This window comes from Schistocerca serialis, chromosome 5, assembly GCF_023864345.2.
Source record: "Schistocerca serialis cubense isolate TAMUIC-IGC-003099 chromosome 5, iqSchSeri2.2, whole genome shotgun sequence".
Lineage (NCBI taxonomy): Eukaryota > Metazoa > Arthropoda > Insecta > Orthoptera > Acrididae > Schistocerca > Schistocerca serialis.
In genome coordinates this window covers 470,291,892-470,307,598 of record NC_064642.1, presented here as the reverse complement: position 1 = coordinate 470,307,598, position 15,707 = coordinate 470,291,892, and the positions used below count along the sequence as shown (strand labels likewise).

Below are 15,707 nucleotides of genomic sequence, written 5' to 3'. Positions count from 1 at the left end.
TTGTGTAACTCAAATTTTGTTCGAAAATTGTTAATTTTAACTTGAAATACAGATATATCATACAAGTCTAGAAACGCAATTTCCTCAAAAATAAAAAGTTCACTTAGAAAAAAAGAACAGAAAAATATATCAAACATCGCTTCAGTACTTCGTCGAGTTTACATAAAATTGTTTCTGTTATTGCCACATTACTTCCGCACTTATCAATTATAACAGGAAACTCTTGCATTTGTTCATGATGAAATGGCTCTGAGCACTATGGGACTTAACAGCTGTGGTCATCAGTCCCCTAGAACTTAGAACTACTTAAACCTAACTAACCTAAGGACATCACGCACATCCATGCCCGAGGCAGGATTCGAACCTGCGACCGTAGCAGTCGCGCGGTTCCGGACTGCGCGCCTAGAACCGCGAGACCACCGCGGCCGGCTGTTCATGATGAAGAACATTCTCTTGAGCACAAAAACGACAATAACAATTACATACATTTCTTTTTGCATTCCTGCTTGTAAACTGTGCTTGAATCAAAAGTAATTGTTTTGGTTACGCAAAGGCGCAGAAGTTACGCGAGCAACTAATTACTTTACTTATAAAACGCAATTTATGTTTTGTAAAGATATTAAATATACTGTGGAGTAACACTGAACGGTGTGCGGGTCTAATTATGTTCGAAACAAACAAATAAAACACAAAGAGAAGTCGTTGTCTCCCAGTTCCCCTCTCATTTGTGTTTCTTTTCCCATCAGTGCTGCTCATACTACCAAAAATCCTACATTTACTTCGTCATTTATGTACTACACCAAAACTACCGAACCGTAGTTTCGTTAGAACGCAACTCTAGCAAGATCACATCAACAAAATAATGGTGTACGCAAGGAGGATGCCCTGAAAAGAGAGACTTGGCAGAATGTAACTGGAATACAGCAAACTGTTTTTAGCAATTGATTTTTATGTTAATTATTCCTGTAATAGTAATAAAAGTAAACAATTGGCATAATATAATAAAAACTATGTTACGTATAACTAATGTGTAACACCAAATGAAAATTTGTAAAGAGAAGGGAAGGAGAAAAGAAGAAATGGAAAAATCGTGGAATTACATCGCGCATCTTTTAACATGAGTTCGTCTTTTTCGTTTCTATGTCTTTATGTTAGCAACACTATTAAAACACACTGATTATGTCGTCTTAGAGACGAGAAGATACGGAATCTGAACTGCAAGACGGCTGAAATTTGACGTAAAGGTGTAATATCTTTATCTAAGATTAGGGTTGCTGTTCAAAATTCTGCTCAGCGAGGAATCTAGAACGACGTGTATAGTTATCTTTAACATAAAATTGTAACCACAATTAAAAATTTTCGTACGAAAACTATTCTTACGTGAAGAAACCACACATTACTACATCATATTCCAGTTTTCAGGTATCTCCCAACAGAACATTTTAAATCAGATTGTTTATGCAGTGGTTTATTTTTATATTCATTGTGTTGACTGTATCCTACAGCTGTCTTGAGATGATTGACCTTACATAAAATTCGTTGTTAGTTGCGTCCATCTTCATTGACTAACGGTGTTTATGGCTTCGATTGCTCCCTAGCGTTCTCTGTTTTATGCACACCATCTCGTTTGTGCCGTGGCTGGAGTTGTCAGCCCTTTTGCGGCTGGCCTTGCGGTCCTTTGAGCATCTCACTCAGCGGAGCGGCAAATTTAATGAGCAGGCAGCCGTCCCTATTTATAACGGAAGAGGGCACGTGGCTACACGACCGGCCATCGCTCAACTTTATTGACTTACAGCGTGTTTGGAGAAGCTAGCTGCTCGACGTAGTGCACTTACTCAACGCTAGATGGCAGCAGAAGACATGGCAGTGTAGACCCTCTGTCTCCGCAGAAAACAAATTGCGCGGCGCCCGCTAGGTGGTGCAGGCGTTAGGTTTCAAGCCAAGATCGTGTTAACTAACTTGAGCTTCTAATTTAAAGTCAGTGCTACAACAATAATATAGTTCTGGCTTAGTTGACTTTTAACGTTCCTTAGCTATTTAAGATTTCTGAATGCGAAATCGAAAAAATCAACTGGTAAAAGGCTTTCTATCAGCGCCTTTATTTTTCGTTCTCATACGCGTGCTGCCAATGCGACCTATAACCCGCGAAATTTTTTTCCGTCACCACCTGTGTCAGGACCCCGTCATAAGCGATACGTTAGAAACCAAGCTTCCTTCTTCCATACGGTTTTCCTGCCCTTTACGTACGTTAAATATCACTTTAATTGCATGAATCTGATTACCATATGCCATGGCGATAAGTATGCGACTACAAAATCAGATTTTGACTGGAAAATTGTGAAATGTCTAGCTAATACTACAAACCGTAATGGCATGGCCATTCACTATAGAGTGTTCGTACAATTGAATCTGCAAAACAATGATATTCGCAACAGTATTAATTTTACAAGTGATTGGCCCAGTAAGCAGCTGGAGGTAAATAGCTCCATCGGCACTCCAGCTCCTGCAAAATTCGAGAGTGTTGGCATTTCTTGTGATCTGGGCAAAATCCTCAGTCATGTGCAATCCCGTTAGGCATAAACATGGTGTTCCATTTGCAATGATCGACAGTGTCATCTCTTACCAAACGAAAATAGAGGTTCACAGTTACAGATGATGCGACAGAAAAAGGCTGAATTTGAAGTGGACAAACGTTCAATGTGATGTCCCGAAAGTTTCAGGTCGTGGCCGTTTGCTGTTCTTGACATAGATAAATTACTCGTCTAGGAGACTGAATAACTCTGCAAAACGTGTTATGTTTGCTGATGACTTAATTATGCTGATAAAGGGCCCAACCTCATCCATGCCAGACTCAGCCAGGTGAACAATGGAACAGACTTACAACTGCTACAAAGCTAACAGCTCAACCTTTAATCTTTCAAAGTCTCATATTATGCAATACCAAACAAAGAAAATAGCTTGCACGTTCTACGAGTAGAGCTGAACGTCGCACACTGCACGAGACTTCCTGTGTAAACTTCCTGTGCATCCAGATGAATAATGCAGTTAGGTGGTTACAGCATGAGGCTAAACTAAAAGCTCAGTTTTACCCGCTTTACACTTAGAAATGTCATGCTCTACGTTGGCTGGCATACAGTATTCCTGGCACACTTCCCTCATAATCGACGGAAGGCTTAATGTTGTGGAGAAACGCAGCAAAGGTGCATAAAGTATTTGTTCTACGCGAATGTGCAACATCTTCGTCGACATCTACAGCTACAATTCACAATTAAGTGCATCGAACCACCTTCAAGCTATCCCTCAACCATTCAAGCTCAAATAGTGAGCGGGAAACACGAACACTTGAATCTTTCCATGCAAGCTCTGGTTTTTTTTTTCTTCTTCTTCTTTTTCGCTCTATGTAGGTGGGCGCTAACAAAATGTTTTCGCACACGGAGGAGAATGTAGGTGATTGAAATTTCTTGAGGAGGTTCCGCCGCAACTTAAAACGCCTTTGTTTTAAAGATTGGCACGCCAATTCGCGTATCACATCCGTGGCACCCTCTCCCCTATTTCGCGATAATACGAATCGAGCTGCCCTTCTTTGAACTTTTTAGACGTACTCCGTCAATTGTATCTGATGCGTATCCCACATTGCACAGCAGTACTCCAGAAGAGGACGGACAAACGTAGTGTAGGCAGTCTCTTTAGTAGACCTGTTGCATTTTATAAGTGGTCTGCCAATAAATCAGAGTCTTTGTTTCGCTTTCCACACAACATTATCTGTGTGGTCGTTCCAATTGAAGTAATTCGTAACCGTAAGTACTTAGACGAATTCACAGCATTTCGATTTGCGGGATTTAACGCGTAACCGAAGTTTAGTGCATTCTTTTCAGTGCTTATATAAAAGACTTCACAGTTTTCATAAATTAGACTCAACTGTCACTTTTCGCACCATACAGATAGAAGAATTTATGTAAAATTTATACCCAGACATGTTGCTGATGCCAGGGGTCTTGATTTTATTAGACTTACGTGGAAATACATAATCTCCATAATGATATTCGTGTCAATAACTAGAATGCAGTTCTGATGAAATGTAAAATTCGCAACTGTAATTCTACAGGTTAAAATAATTTCCAAATAGTCTATGCATCCCTATCTATGGCTCAGACTGGAGTTTCATAGTCTGGTGCAAAAGTCTATAAGTTGCCGACATGTAAGAAGCAGTAAACTGACAAACTCCAGATATTCATAAAGAAAGTGAAACAATACCTTATTTCCACACTTTTACGACTTTACATAACATTTTGGCAAATAGGTGCAGCTTCTGCTTAACAGTAATGCTTGTACCACACAAATGTCGCAATTGCCAGTATATATACAGGTGCCAAATGGCTCTGAGCACTATGGGACTCAACTGCTGTGGTCATAAGTCCCCTAGAACTTAGAACTACTTAAACCTAACGAACCTAAGGACAGCACACAACACCCAGCCATCACGAGGCAGAGAAAATCCCTGACCCCGCCGGGAATCGAACCCGGGAACCCGGGCGTGGGAAGCGAGAACGCTACCGCACGACCACGAGATGCGGGCTACAGGTGCCAGTGTTCTGTGTAAGTTTTGTTACGACTTTGTGTCAAATATTAGATGAAAACAGTTGCTAAAGAAAGCAGGAGGGGCAATGATGAGGTTTTTCCAAAAATTCTGAAGGTATTAGGAATTGAATACGGGGAGCGAAAAGTTATCTACAAGTCTTACAGAAATCAGGCATCAGTTAGAAGAGCTGAAGGACATAAAAGGGAAACAGTGGCTGAGAAGGGAGTGACATAGGGTTGTAGCCTATCCAACATGTTATTGAATATGTACAACGTGTAAGCTGTGAAGGAAACCAAAGAGAAATTCGAAAGAGGACTAAAGTTTAGAGAGACGAAGGAAAAGCCTAGATGCTTGCAGTGACATTTTAATTCTGTCACAGACGGTAATTACTTCCAAAAGCAGCTGAACAGAATGGATTACTAGATGAATATCAACAAAAGTAAAACAACGGTAATGGATGATTGTCCAATTAAGTCAGGCGATGCTGACTGTCTTACATTAGGAAATGAGACAATAAAAGTAGTCGTCGAGGTCTGGTACCTGGGTAGAACTGCACAGGATACAAAATGCAGATTGGCAAAAGCAAGAAATGTGAAATATATCTAAAAATGAGGAACTTTTTAACACAGAACATAAATTTAATGTTGGAAGTCGTTTCTGAAGGTAATTGTCGGGGGAGTAGTTTGTATGGATTTGAATCATCGATGATAAACAGCTGAGATGAGAAGTGAATAGAAGCTTTTGAAATGTGTGTTTACAAAGGAACAGTGAGGATCAGATGGATGGGTCGAATAACTAACGAGGAAGTACTAAATCGAATTAGTTTTAAAAAATTTATGGCGCAACATGACTGAAAGAAGCGATCAGTTCATTGGACACATCCTCATGCCTGAATGAATAATTAGTTTGGTAATAGAAGAAAGTGTGGGGGCATGGGGGTTAAAAATTGTAGAAGGAGACCAAGGTACAAATACACCGAGCGGGTTCAAATGGATGTAGGTTGCGGCAGTTACAATGAGATAAAAGGATTGCACAGGATAGACATATGTAGAGTCTTGAGAAAACAACGTACATTGAGTGAAGATAAGAGCAGTGGCTCGTTGCTGTTATCTTCTCTGCTAGAATCAACCTGTATTTTGTACACAGCCACGATCTCAAAATATCAGTTTTCGACAAAATAGCGACATACGAGGGGCGTTTGAAAAGTCTGTGCAAAAATAAAAACTACTTACGTGTGTGGGGTAAACCTCTTTTATTTTTCGACATAGTCTCCTTTTAGAGTTGTACACTTCATCCAAAGCTGTTATATTTTTTGATCCCTTGCGAATAATAGAATTTGTCCAAGTCAGCAAAATAGCTATTAGTTGCTGCAATCATCTCCTCGTTTGAATAAAATCTTTGTCCGTCCAGCCATTTCCTTAAATTGAGGAACAAACAGTAGTCCAAGGGAGCCAAGTCTGGAGAAATAGGGGGGATGTGAAACGAGTTGGAATCCTGTTTCCATTAATTTTCCAACCACAACTGCTGAGGTGTGTGCTGGTGCATTGTCGTGATGGAAAAGGACTTTTTTGCGGTCCAATCGCCAGCGTTTTTTTTGCAGCTCGGTTTTCAAATGGTCCAATAACGATGAATAATCTGCACCTGCAATAGTTTTACCCTTTACCAGATAGTCGATGAGGATTATCCCTTGCGAATCCCAAAAGACAGTCGCTATAACCTTTCCGGCCGAAGGAATAGTCTTCTCCTTTTTTGGTGCTGATTCCCCCTTGGTAACCCATTGTTAAGACTGTTGTTTGGTCTCAGGAGTATAATAATGTACCCATGTTTCATCCACAGTGACGACGCGACGCTTAAAGTCCTGCGGATTCTTCCTGAACAGCTGCAAACCATGCTTGCAACACTTCACACGATTCCGTTTTTGGTCAAGCGTGAGCAATCACGGAACCCATCTTGCGGATAGCTTTCTCATGTCCAAATGTTCATGGATAATATTATGTACCCATAAATTCGAGATGCCCACAGCACTAGCAATCTCACGCACCTTATCTCGTCTATCATCCATCACCGTATCAAAGATTTTATCAATGATTTCTGTAGTCGTAACCTCCACAGGGCGTCCAGAACGTTCAGCAACAGTTGTGCTCACATGGCCACTCCGAAAATCTTGAAACCACTTATAAAATGTTCTAATCGAAGGCGCAGAGTCACCGTAATGTTTAGGAAGCTTCTCTATAGCCTCCTGAGGCGTATTGCCTTTCATTAAGTAATGTTTAATCACCACACTAAATTCTTTTTCGTCCATTTTTTGACATCACTCGACTTCCTTGATTCACACGAATGCCAAACACAAAGAAATAGACCAATATAGCTGAAACTTGGTGTGCGTTCTTTCCAAAGATGCTACTAACTGAACATGACCTCGATACGCGCCGGTGGTGCCATCGCTCGGACTTTGCACGGACTTTTCAAACGCCCCTCGTGCATAATTTTGCAGCGAAGTTATACTGTATGTTCATAATGTAATGCACAAGGGCCAGTAACTTTAATGTGACCACCGCCTGTGCTCGACGTCAACATATAATAACCAATCACAGACGGCAGGTGGCAGCACTAGCAGTGGAGGGTACAAAGCGTGTTTGGGGGTGGGGGACGCGGAAAACAATGAAGTCGTCTTGGCAATGCGGAAACGGAGCGATTTACCTGACTCCAAAAGGGCGTAATCATCAGCTTTCGGACCAAGGGTGGAAGCACTTCCAGCACTTCCGAAACGGCAGAGTTTGCAACTGTTTACATACAGCTGTGGTTGAAGTATACCGTGCATGGCAAAATGCCGCTATCTAAAACCGGTACCGAAACAACAGTGGTGCACCACAGGACAAACGGAAGAACGACGGTTGCAGAGATGTGTACGGGCGAACAGACGTGCGAGTGTTGAGCAACTGACCGCCCATATGAATCAAGAGGCTGCCACTAGTGGCTCCTTAAGGACTTTTAGTGAACGTTGCTGTATACAGGGTGTTACGAAAAGGTACGGCCAAGCTTTCAGGAAACATTTCTCACACACAAAGAAAGAAAATATGTTATGTGGACATGTGTCCGGAAACGCTTACTTTCCATGTTAGAGATCATTTTATTACTTCTCTTCAAATCACATTAATCATGGAATGGAAACACACAGTAACAGAATGTACCAGCGTGACTTCAAACACTTTGTTGCAGGAGATGTTCAAAATGTCCTCCGTTAGCGAGGATACATGCATCCACCCTCCGGCGCATGGAATCCCTGATTCGCTGATGCAGCCCTGGACAATGGCGTATTGTATCACAGCCGTCCACAATACGAGCACGAAGAGTCTCTACATTTGGTACCAGTGTTGCGTAGACAAGAGCTTTCAAATGCCCCCATAAATGAAAGTCAAGAGGGTTGAGGTCAGGAGAGCGTGGAGGCCACGGAATTGGTCCGCCTCTACCAATCCATCGGTCACCGAATCTGTTGTTGACAAGCTTACGAAAACTTCGACTGAAATGTGCAGGAGCTCCATCGTGCATGAACCACATGTTGTGTCGTACTTGTAAAGGCACATATTCTAGCAGCACGGGTAGAGTATCCCGCATGAAATCATGGCGGTGAATCGAGGAAGTACAGTACATACTGACGAAACTAAAATGATCTCTAACATGGAAAGTAAGCGTTTCCGGACACATGTCCACATAACATATTTTCTTTCTTTGTGTGTGAGGAATGTTTCCTGAAAGTTTGGCCGTACCTTTTTGTAACACCCTGTATGTGCCTCCACAGCAGGGGCCGTATTCATGCACCCAAGCTGATTACTGTTCATCGACGACGAAGGCTGGAATTTACACCACAACTGGACGTCCACTGAGTGCCGACAGCTAGTCTTCTCAGATGAATCACGTTTTATGCTCCATCGAACAGATGTCCATTTGTGTGTACGGTGTGAAACGTATGAAAGGAAAGGGACCCGGCTGGAGGAGGGAGCATTATCGTCTGGGGAATGCTTTAGTGGAATTCGCTGGGTCACCTCGACATTCCATTCTGGAAGGCACGATGGATTAACTCAAGTAACCAACTATCCTTGGGGACCATGTCCATTCTGATAATCAATTTGTTTTTCCTCGGTACGATGGCCGTCACCGACAGGACAATGCAACGTGTCAGGCAGCTTGCAATGCACGTGCGGGTTTCGAAGATCAGCAGAATAAGTTTGCTGTACTCCCCCGACCATCAGACTTCCCGGATTGGATCCCTACCAAGAACCTGCCGGGCTGTTCTCGCCATGGATCCTCAACCGAGAAACCTACCGTAGCTGGCCACAGCACTGGAGACGGCGCACCTCTACACCTCTGTCGGTACCTTCCATTGACTACGTTACTGCACGTCTCGCTGATGTGCGCGCTGCAAAAGGTGGTTATTTAGGTTTTTGACAGATGGTCACATTAATGTGTCTGGGCAGTAAATACATAATTTCCATAATTACTCGTCTGAACAGATTAGCGCTAGTCATAGTAAGCCGTGCTCTCTCTCGACTGTGCGTTTTCGTAAACTTCGCTGTCTATCTGCGTTTGGTTTCCCGCCCTTGTTGCAGCTACGTTGTGGTTCTTCTTCCTTCTACGTGTAGAAGCAGTGATGTGTATCGATATTTGCGCCGTGTACCATCTTTGTTTTGGTGCATATACCGGGTGATCAAAAAGTCAGTATAAATTTGAAAACTTAATAAACCACGGAATAATGTAGATAGAGAGGTAAAAATTGACACACACGCTTGGAATGACGTGGGGTTTTATTAGAACCAAGCAAAAAAAAAAAAACAACGTTCACAAAATGTCCGACAGATGCGCGTCATTTAGTGATGATCGTGTGCTCAGCCGCCACTTTCGTCATGCTTGGCCTCCCAGGTCCGTGCGATTATTGGCTTCGGGGTTACCTGAAGTCGCAAGTGTATCGTGATCAACCGACATCTCTAGGGATGCTGAAAGACAACATCCGACGCCAATGCCTCACCATAACTCCGGACATGCTTTACAGTGCTGTTCACAACATTCTTCACTTAAAACTACCGGGCTGATAGGCCGTGGTCCAAGTATAAAACTCTCTCCCGGCGTTTCGTCTCCGACTGCGGGAGACATCCTTGGAGGTAAAACGGCGAACTGCTTTTATATTCGCCGTTTTACCTCCGAGGATGTCTCCCGCAGTCGGAGACGAAACGCCAGGAGAGAGTTTTATACTTCGACCACGGCCTATCAGCCCGGAAGTTTTAACTGAAGACAATACTGGCCGTGAAAGTTCACATTGTATGTTCACAACATTATTTCTCGACTACAGATATTGTTGAGGAATGATGGTGGACATATTGAGCATTTCCTGTAACGAATATCATCTTTGCATTGTCTTACTTTGTTATGCTAATTATTGCTATTCTTATCAGATGAAGCGCCATCTGTCGGAAATTTTTTGAACCTTACTTTTTTTTTTGTTTTAATAAAACCCCATGTCATTCCAAGCATGTGTGTCAATTTGTACTTCTCTATCTACGTTATTCAGTGATTTATTCAGTTTTCAAATTGTACAGTGTCGGAGCGTGTGTGGAGCTGTCCGATCGCTACGAGCTTCGTGGTTCACCGACCCAGGACGTCAAAGTTGAGTAGTGGTTTCAACTACCCAAGCCACGTCTGTTCATGTTGTGGTGGTTCGCTTCGGTGGTTTTCTGTTGGGGAGGTTTTCCGGTGAGCAACACCGAGTGGTTCTACTGCTAAGATTTAGCTGCCATGCGCTGCGATTAACTATTTAGGTCGACTACGATTTGAGTGCACCAGTGGAATTTTCTACCTTGTGGCCGTTAGTGTTCTTGTTACCTGCTCTGGGCACTGACATAAATTCAGGTAGTGTTCTTTTGAGCGAAGTTAACTATTACCGTGTTTCAAATTCAAGTGTACCAGCAGAATTTTCTGCCTAGTGGCCGTTAGTGTTCCGGTTACCTGCCCTGGCCACTAACGTAATTTCAGGCAGCGTCCTTTCCTCGCCTGTTGTCGCTGTCTAACATGGTGTGTAATTTTGACAGCTAATACACACTCCATTGTGGATTATCGCGTTTGTAACATCGCCGGTTTTAGTTCTGATGTACTGATTGACGGGAAGCAAGTCGTTGTGTCGGTCGGTCCGTGGCTGTCCCCTGGTCGGGTTCCGAGGCATCAAGTATAGTTGGGCTCACCACCTGTCCACGTAAGTGAACGAGGGCATACCGACCTCCCTGGAGGCCTTTTGAGTGCCATCGGTGTTTAATTATCTGTTGTCAGCTATTTTAAATTTTGGGCTTATGGTTTTTTGTTTTGTTTCTTAAAATTTTGCAAAATTAGTTTTTAAATTTATCTTTCAAGCTTAAACACTGCGGCCTTCTGCCTTTAAAGATTATGGTAATAAATTTTAAAATTTTGAAGTTTAATTGTGGCCCTCAGCCTTTGATATTGCACCTTGCATATGTTTCCTCTTTAAATTATTTTATTGGCATATTAATTGCATTTTTATCTTGTTGATTTTTAAGATTTCTTGTTGTAAAACATGCTGGCTTTCTGCCTTTAAAGGTCTATGGTAATATATTCTGAAGTTTTGAAATTTAATTGTGACCCTCAGCAATTTGTGCTGCGCCTTGCATATGTTGCGTTTTGGGTTTTTAAGTTATTTTATTGCTATCTTAATTGAATTTTTGATATTTTTTAAGATTTCTTGTTGGCCTTCTGCCTTTAAAGGTCTATGGTAATATATTTTAAAATTCTGGAATTTAATTGTGGCCATCAGCCATTTGTGTTGCACTGTGCGTATGTATTTTTTTAAATTATTTTATTGTGATCTTAATTGGATTTTTATCTTGTTAAGATTTCTTGTTGGAGGCCTTCAGCCGAGAAAGAGTTGCATTATGTAAAGATTCGGCTATGTGCCGCTTTGGTTGGAAAGATTATTAAATTACAATAAATGAGAAGTAGAAGCAGAAACTGACATCGAACCTTGGCCCTTTCCACAATCCTGTTACCTGTTCTGCCCAGCAGGTTTAGCGGGCGTATCACATAGTTTGTTGTTGGTATAGCTTGACTTGTTGCAAAATCCCTAAAGGCTCTCCTGTATGTTGTGATTTACAGAACATCATGTCGCGACTGGATGAATGTATGACTACTAAGGTGCTTAGTGTGTGGCACTCACCTGGTGCAGGTCGAAGAAGAGGACCTCCTTCATGAAGAGCGGCAGGTTGACGGCGAGCGTGACGAAGCCCCACGAGTAGCAGAAGTGCGCCACTAGGTAGGCCATCACGGGGCCGGACCTCAGCACGGAGCCCCACGGTATACTGGGCGGCTGTCAACAGGTCAAGTTTTATGGAATGAGTTCCTGCAGAACGCAGCCAGCCACGAATACTACCATGACTACATCAAAGCTCTCATGCCCATTTTCACTACACTGATGTGGCATACGTTATGCGATACCTCCTAATAACGTGTCGGACCTCCTTTTGTCTGACGTAGTGCGACAATTCCACTTAGCTTGGACTCAACAAGTCGTTGGAAGTCCCTTGCAGAAACTGATCCATGCTGTCTCTATACCTATACAGAACTGAGAAAGTGTTACCAGTGCAGGATTTTGCGTACATGCTGACCTCTCGATTATGTCCCATTAATATTCGATGGGATTCATGTCGGGCGATCTGGCTAGACATATCTTTCGCTCCACCTGTCCAGAATTTTCTCCACACCAATTGCAAACAATTTGGCCAAATGACAGGACACATTGCCATCCATAAAAATTCCGGCGTCGCTTAGCAACATGAAGTCCATCAATGGCTGCAGATCGTCTCCAAGTAGCCGAACATAACAATTCTCAGTCAACATCGGTTCAGTTTTACCAGAGGACCAAGCTCATTACAAGCAAACGCAGCCCATACCTCTATGTAGTCACCACCAGCTTACACAGTTCCTTGTTGACAACTTTGGTCTATGGGTTCGCGCGGTCTGCGCCACACTCGAACCCTGCCATCAGTTCTTACAAATGAAGTAGGGACGCATCTGATCAACCCACGATTTTCTAGCCCTCTGCGGTCCAATCGATACGGTCATGAGCCCAGAACAGGCGTTGCAGGCGATGTCGTGCTGTTAGCAAAGTCATCGCGTCGGTCGTCTGCTGCCATAGCCTATTAACGCCAGATTTCGCCGCACTGTCCTGATGGACCCGTTCGTCGCACTCCCACATTGACTTCTGCTGACTGTTAACACTGACAACTGTACGTGTACGCCGCTGCTGTCGGTCGTTAAGTGAAGTCTGTCGACCACTGCGTCGTCCACGGTGAGAGAGATTACCTTAAATTTTACGTTCTCGGCACCCTCTTGACAATATTGATCTCGAAATATTGAATTCCCTAACGATTTACGAAATGGAATGTCCCATGCTTCTATCTCCAACTACCATTCCGCTTTCGAAGTCTGTTAATTCCCGTCGTGCGGCCATAATAGTGTTGGAAACCTTTTCACACGAGTTACCTGAGTACAAATGACAGGTCAGCCAACGCACTGCCCTTTTATACCTTGTGTACGCGGCACTACCGCCATCTATACATGTCCATGACTTTTGTCAGCTTAGTGTATCACACGCGTCAGCAGCATTTCATCTGGTATGTAATTTGTTCTAGTGAAGAGTATTCTTTCTATTCTCTTCACTTCTGCCCAAATATTGCGCCATCGCCCCATAAATTAATTGCGCGTTACAAGTAGGTGGCATTAGCGCGACATTCAAGTTCCACAAATCATATTTCTTGGAGCAGTAGAAGGCCTTATCTAATATTATCCATTACGGATACATGTGACGTAACGGTTGTTAAGTTCTTCGCTAATACACTGAAGTGCCAAAGAAACTGTGGCCGTGCGGTTAAAGGCGCTGCAGTCTGGAACCGCAAGACCGCTACGGTCGCAGGTTCGAATCCTACCTCGGGCATGGATGTTTGTGATGTCCTTAGGTTAGTTAGGTTTAACTAGTTCTAAGTTCTAGGGGACTAATGACCTCAGCAGTTGAGTCCCATAGTGCTCAGAGCCATTTGAACCATTTGAGAGCCAAAGAAACTGGTATAGGCATACGTTTTCAAATACAGGGATATATAAACAGGCAGAATACGGCGCTGCGGTTGCCAAAGCCTATATAAGACGACAAGTGTCTGGCGCAGTTGTTAGATCGGTTACTACTGCTACAATGGTAGGTTATCGAGATATGGGTGAGTCTGAATGTGGTGTTATAGTCGGCGCACGGGCGATGGGACACAGCATTTCCGCGGTAGCGATGGAGGTTGATTTTCCCGTCGACCACTTCACGAGTGTAGCGTTGATATCAGGAATCCGGTAAAATATCAAATCTCCAACATTGCTAGGACCGGAAAAAAGATCCTGCAAGAACGGGACCAACGACGTTTGAAGACAATCGTTCAACTTGACAGAAGAGCAACCCTTCCTCAAATTGCTACAGATTTCAATGCTGGGCCATCTACAACTGTCAGCGCACGAACCATTCAACGAAACATCATCGATATGGACTTTCGGAGCCGAAGGCCCAGCCGTGTATCCTTTATGACTGCATTACACAAAGATTTACGCCCCGCCTGGGCCCATCAACACCGACTTTGGACTGTTGGTGACTAAAAAAATGTTTGCTTGTCGGACGAGTCTCATTAAAAAAAATGGCGTGTGACGAGGGCGTCCCGTCGGGTACCCCGCTCGCCTGGTGCAAGTCTTTCAGTTTGACGCCACGTCGGCGACTTGCGCGTCGATGGGGATGAAGCGACGATGATTAGAACAGCACAACACCCAGTCCCTGAGCGGAGAAAATCTCCGACCCAGCCAGGAATCGAACCCGGGCCCTTAGGATTGACATTCTGTCGCGCTGACCACTCAGCTACCGGTGGCGGACGTCTCGTTTCAAATTATGTCTAGCGGCTGGACTTGTACGTGTATGGAGCCAACTTCATGAATCCATGGACCCTGCCTGTCAGCAGGCGACTTCAACCTGTTGGAGGCTCTGTAATAGTGTGGGGCGTGTTCAGTTGGAGTGACATGGGACTCATGAAACGTCTAGATACGACTCTGACATGTGACACGTACGTATGCATCCTGTCTGATCACTAACATCAATTAATATCCATTGTGCATTCAAATGGACTTGGGCAATTCCAGGAGGACAGTGCGACACCACACACATCCAGACCTGCTACAGTTTGGCTGCAGGTACACTGTTCTAAGTTGAAACACTTCCGCTGGCCACGAAGCTCCTCAGACATGAACATTATTGAACATATCTTTGATGGCTTGCAACATGCTGTTCAGAAGAGATTCCTCACACTTGTGCTCTTACGGATTTATGGACAGCCCTGCAGTATTCATGGTGTCAGTTCCCACCAGCACTACTTCAGACATTAGTCGAGTCCATACCACGTCGTGCTGCGGCACTTTTGCGTGCTCGCGGCTGCCCTACATGGTATTAGGCATGTGTACCAGTTTCTTTGGCTGTTCAGAATAGATGGTAGCATTCAACCGTATTTTAGGCCTACACAAAGCCCAACAATGCGTTTCGAGAGACAATTCTCTCATCATCAGATTGCACAACGAGCTCATGAAGTTAAAGTGTTAAAAAAATCTACGAACAATAATAGCTGCGGCGTTCATCATGTAAATTTTAATAAATGGACATGGGACTGTGGAGCCAAGTCTTACATTAAAATAGTCGATATATGGCAGTGGTCGTCCCGTCTCACATCGCACACTGCACTGGCTCGCGTCCTACGTTCATGCTGCGAGTTCCGAGGGTGTTAAGTTGGCGCTTCTGCAGAGGTCAGGCGGTTGATGTGAACTGACATGTCCACTGTATTACTCTGTAACTGCAACTACTGGCTCAACTATAGCGCTGTTCTATTGGTCGCCTATTTTACCACGTTTCATAAATCTACGATCTTCAGCATCCAGCTATTCCTCAAAGAGGTGATACAAATTTGTAATCATGTATCTGCTCTAAGATAATTCTACAAAGTCTCCAAGAAAGTTCATTTCGTTGCCTTTCATTTGTGCGTTCAGAATATTTTCATGCTTCTTT

The 15,707-nt window shown here is 43.5% G+C and overlaps 1 protein-coding gene across 8 annotated transcripts in view; it reads right to left on the bottom strand.

Annotated features, from left to right (window-relative positions):
• LOC126481363 (uncharacterized transporter slc-17.2-like) overlaps positions 1 to 15,707 on the bottom strand; it is a 643,476-nt gene that overhangs the window by 177,026 nt on the left and 450,743 nt on the right. For 5 of the 8 annotated variants that reach the window (XM_050105069.1, XM_050105067.1, XM_050105072.1 and 2 more), the window contains one exon: positions 11,793 to 11,942. The exons of the other annotated variants lie outside the window; for them this stretch is intronic. In XM_050105069.1, the coding sequence (XP_049961026.1) occupies positions 11,793 to 11,942 (150 nt within the window). The remainder of the gene's footprint in view (positions 1 to 11,792; positions 11,943 to 15,707) is intronic. 8 annotated transcript variants of the gene reach the window in all.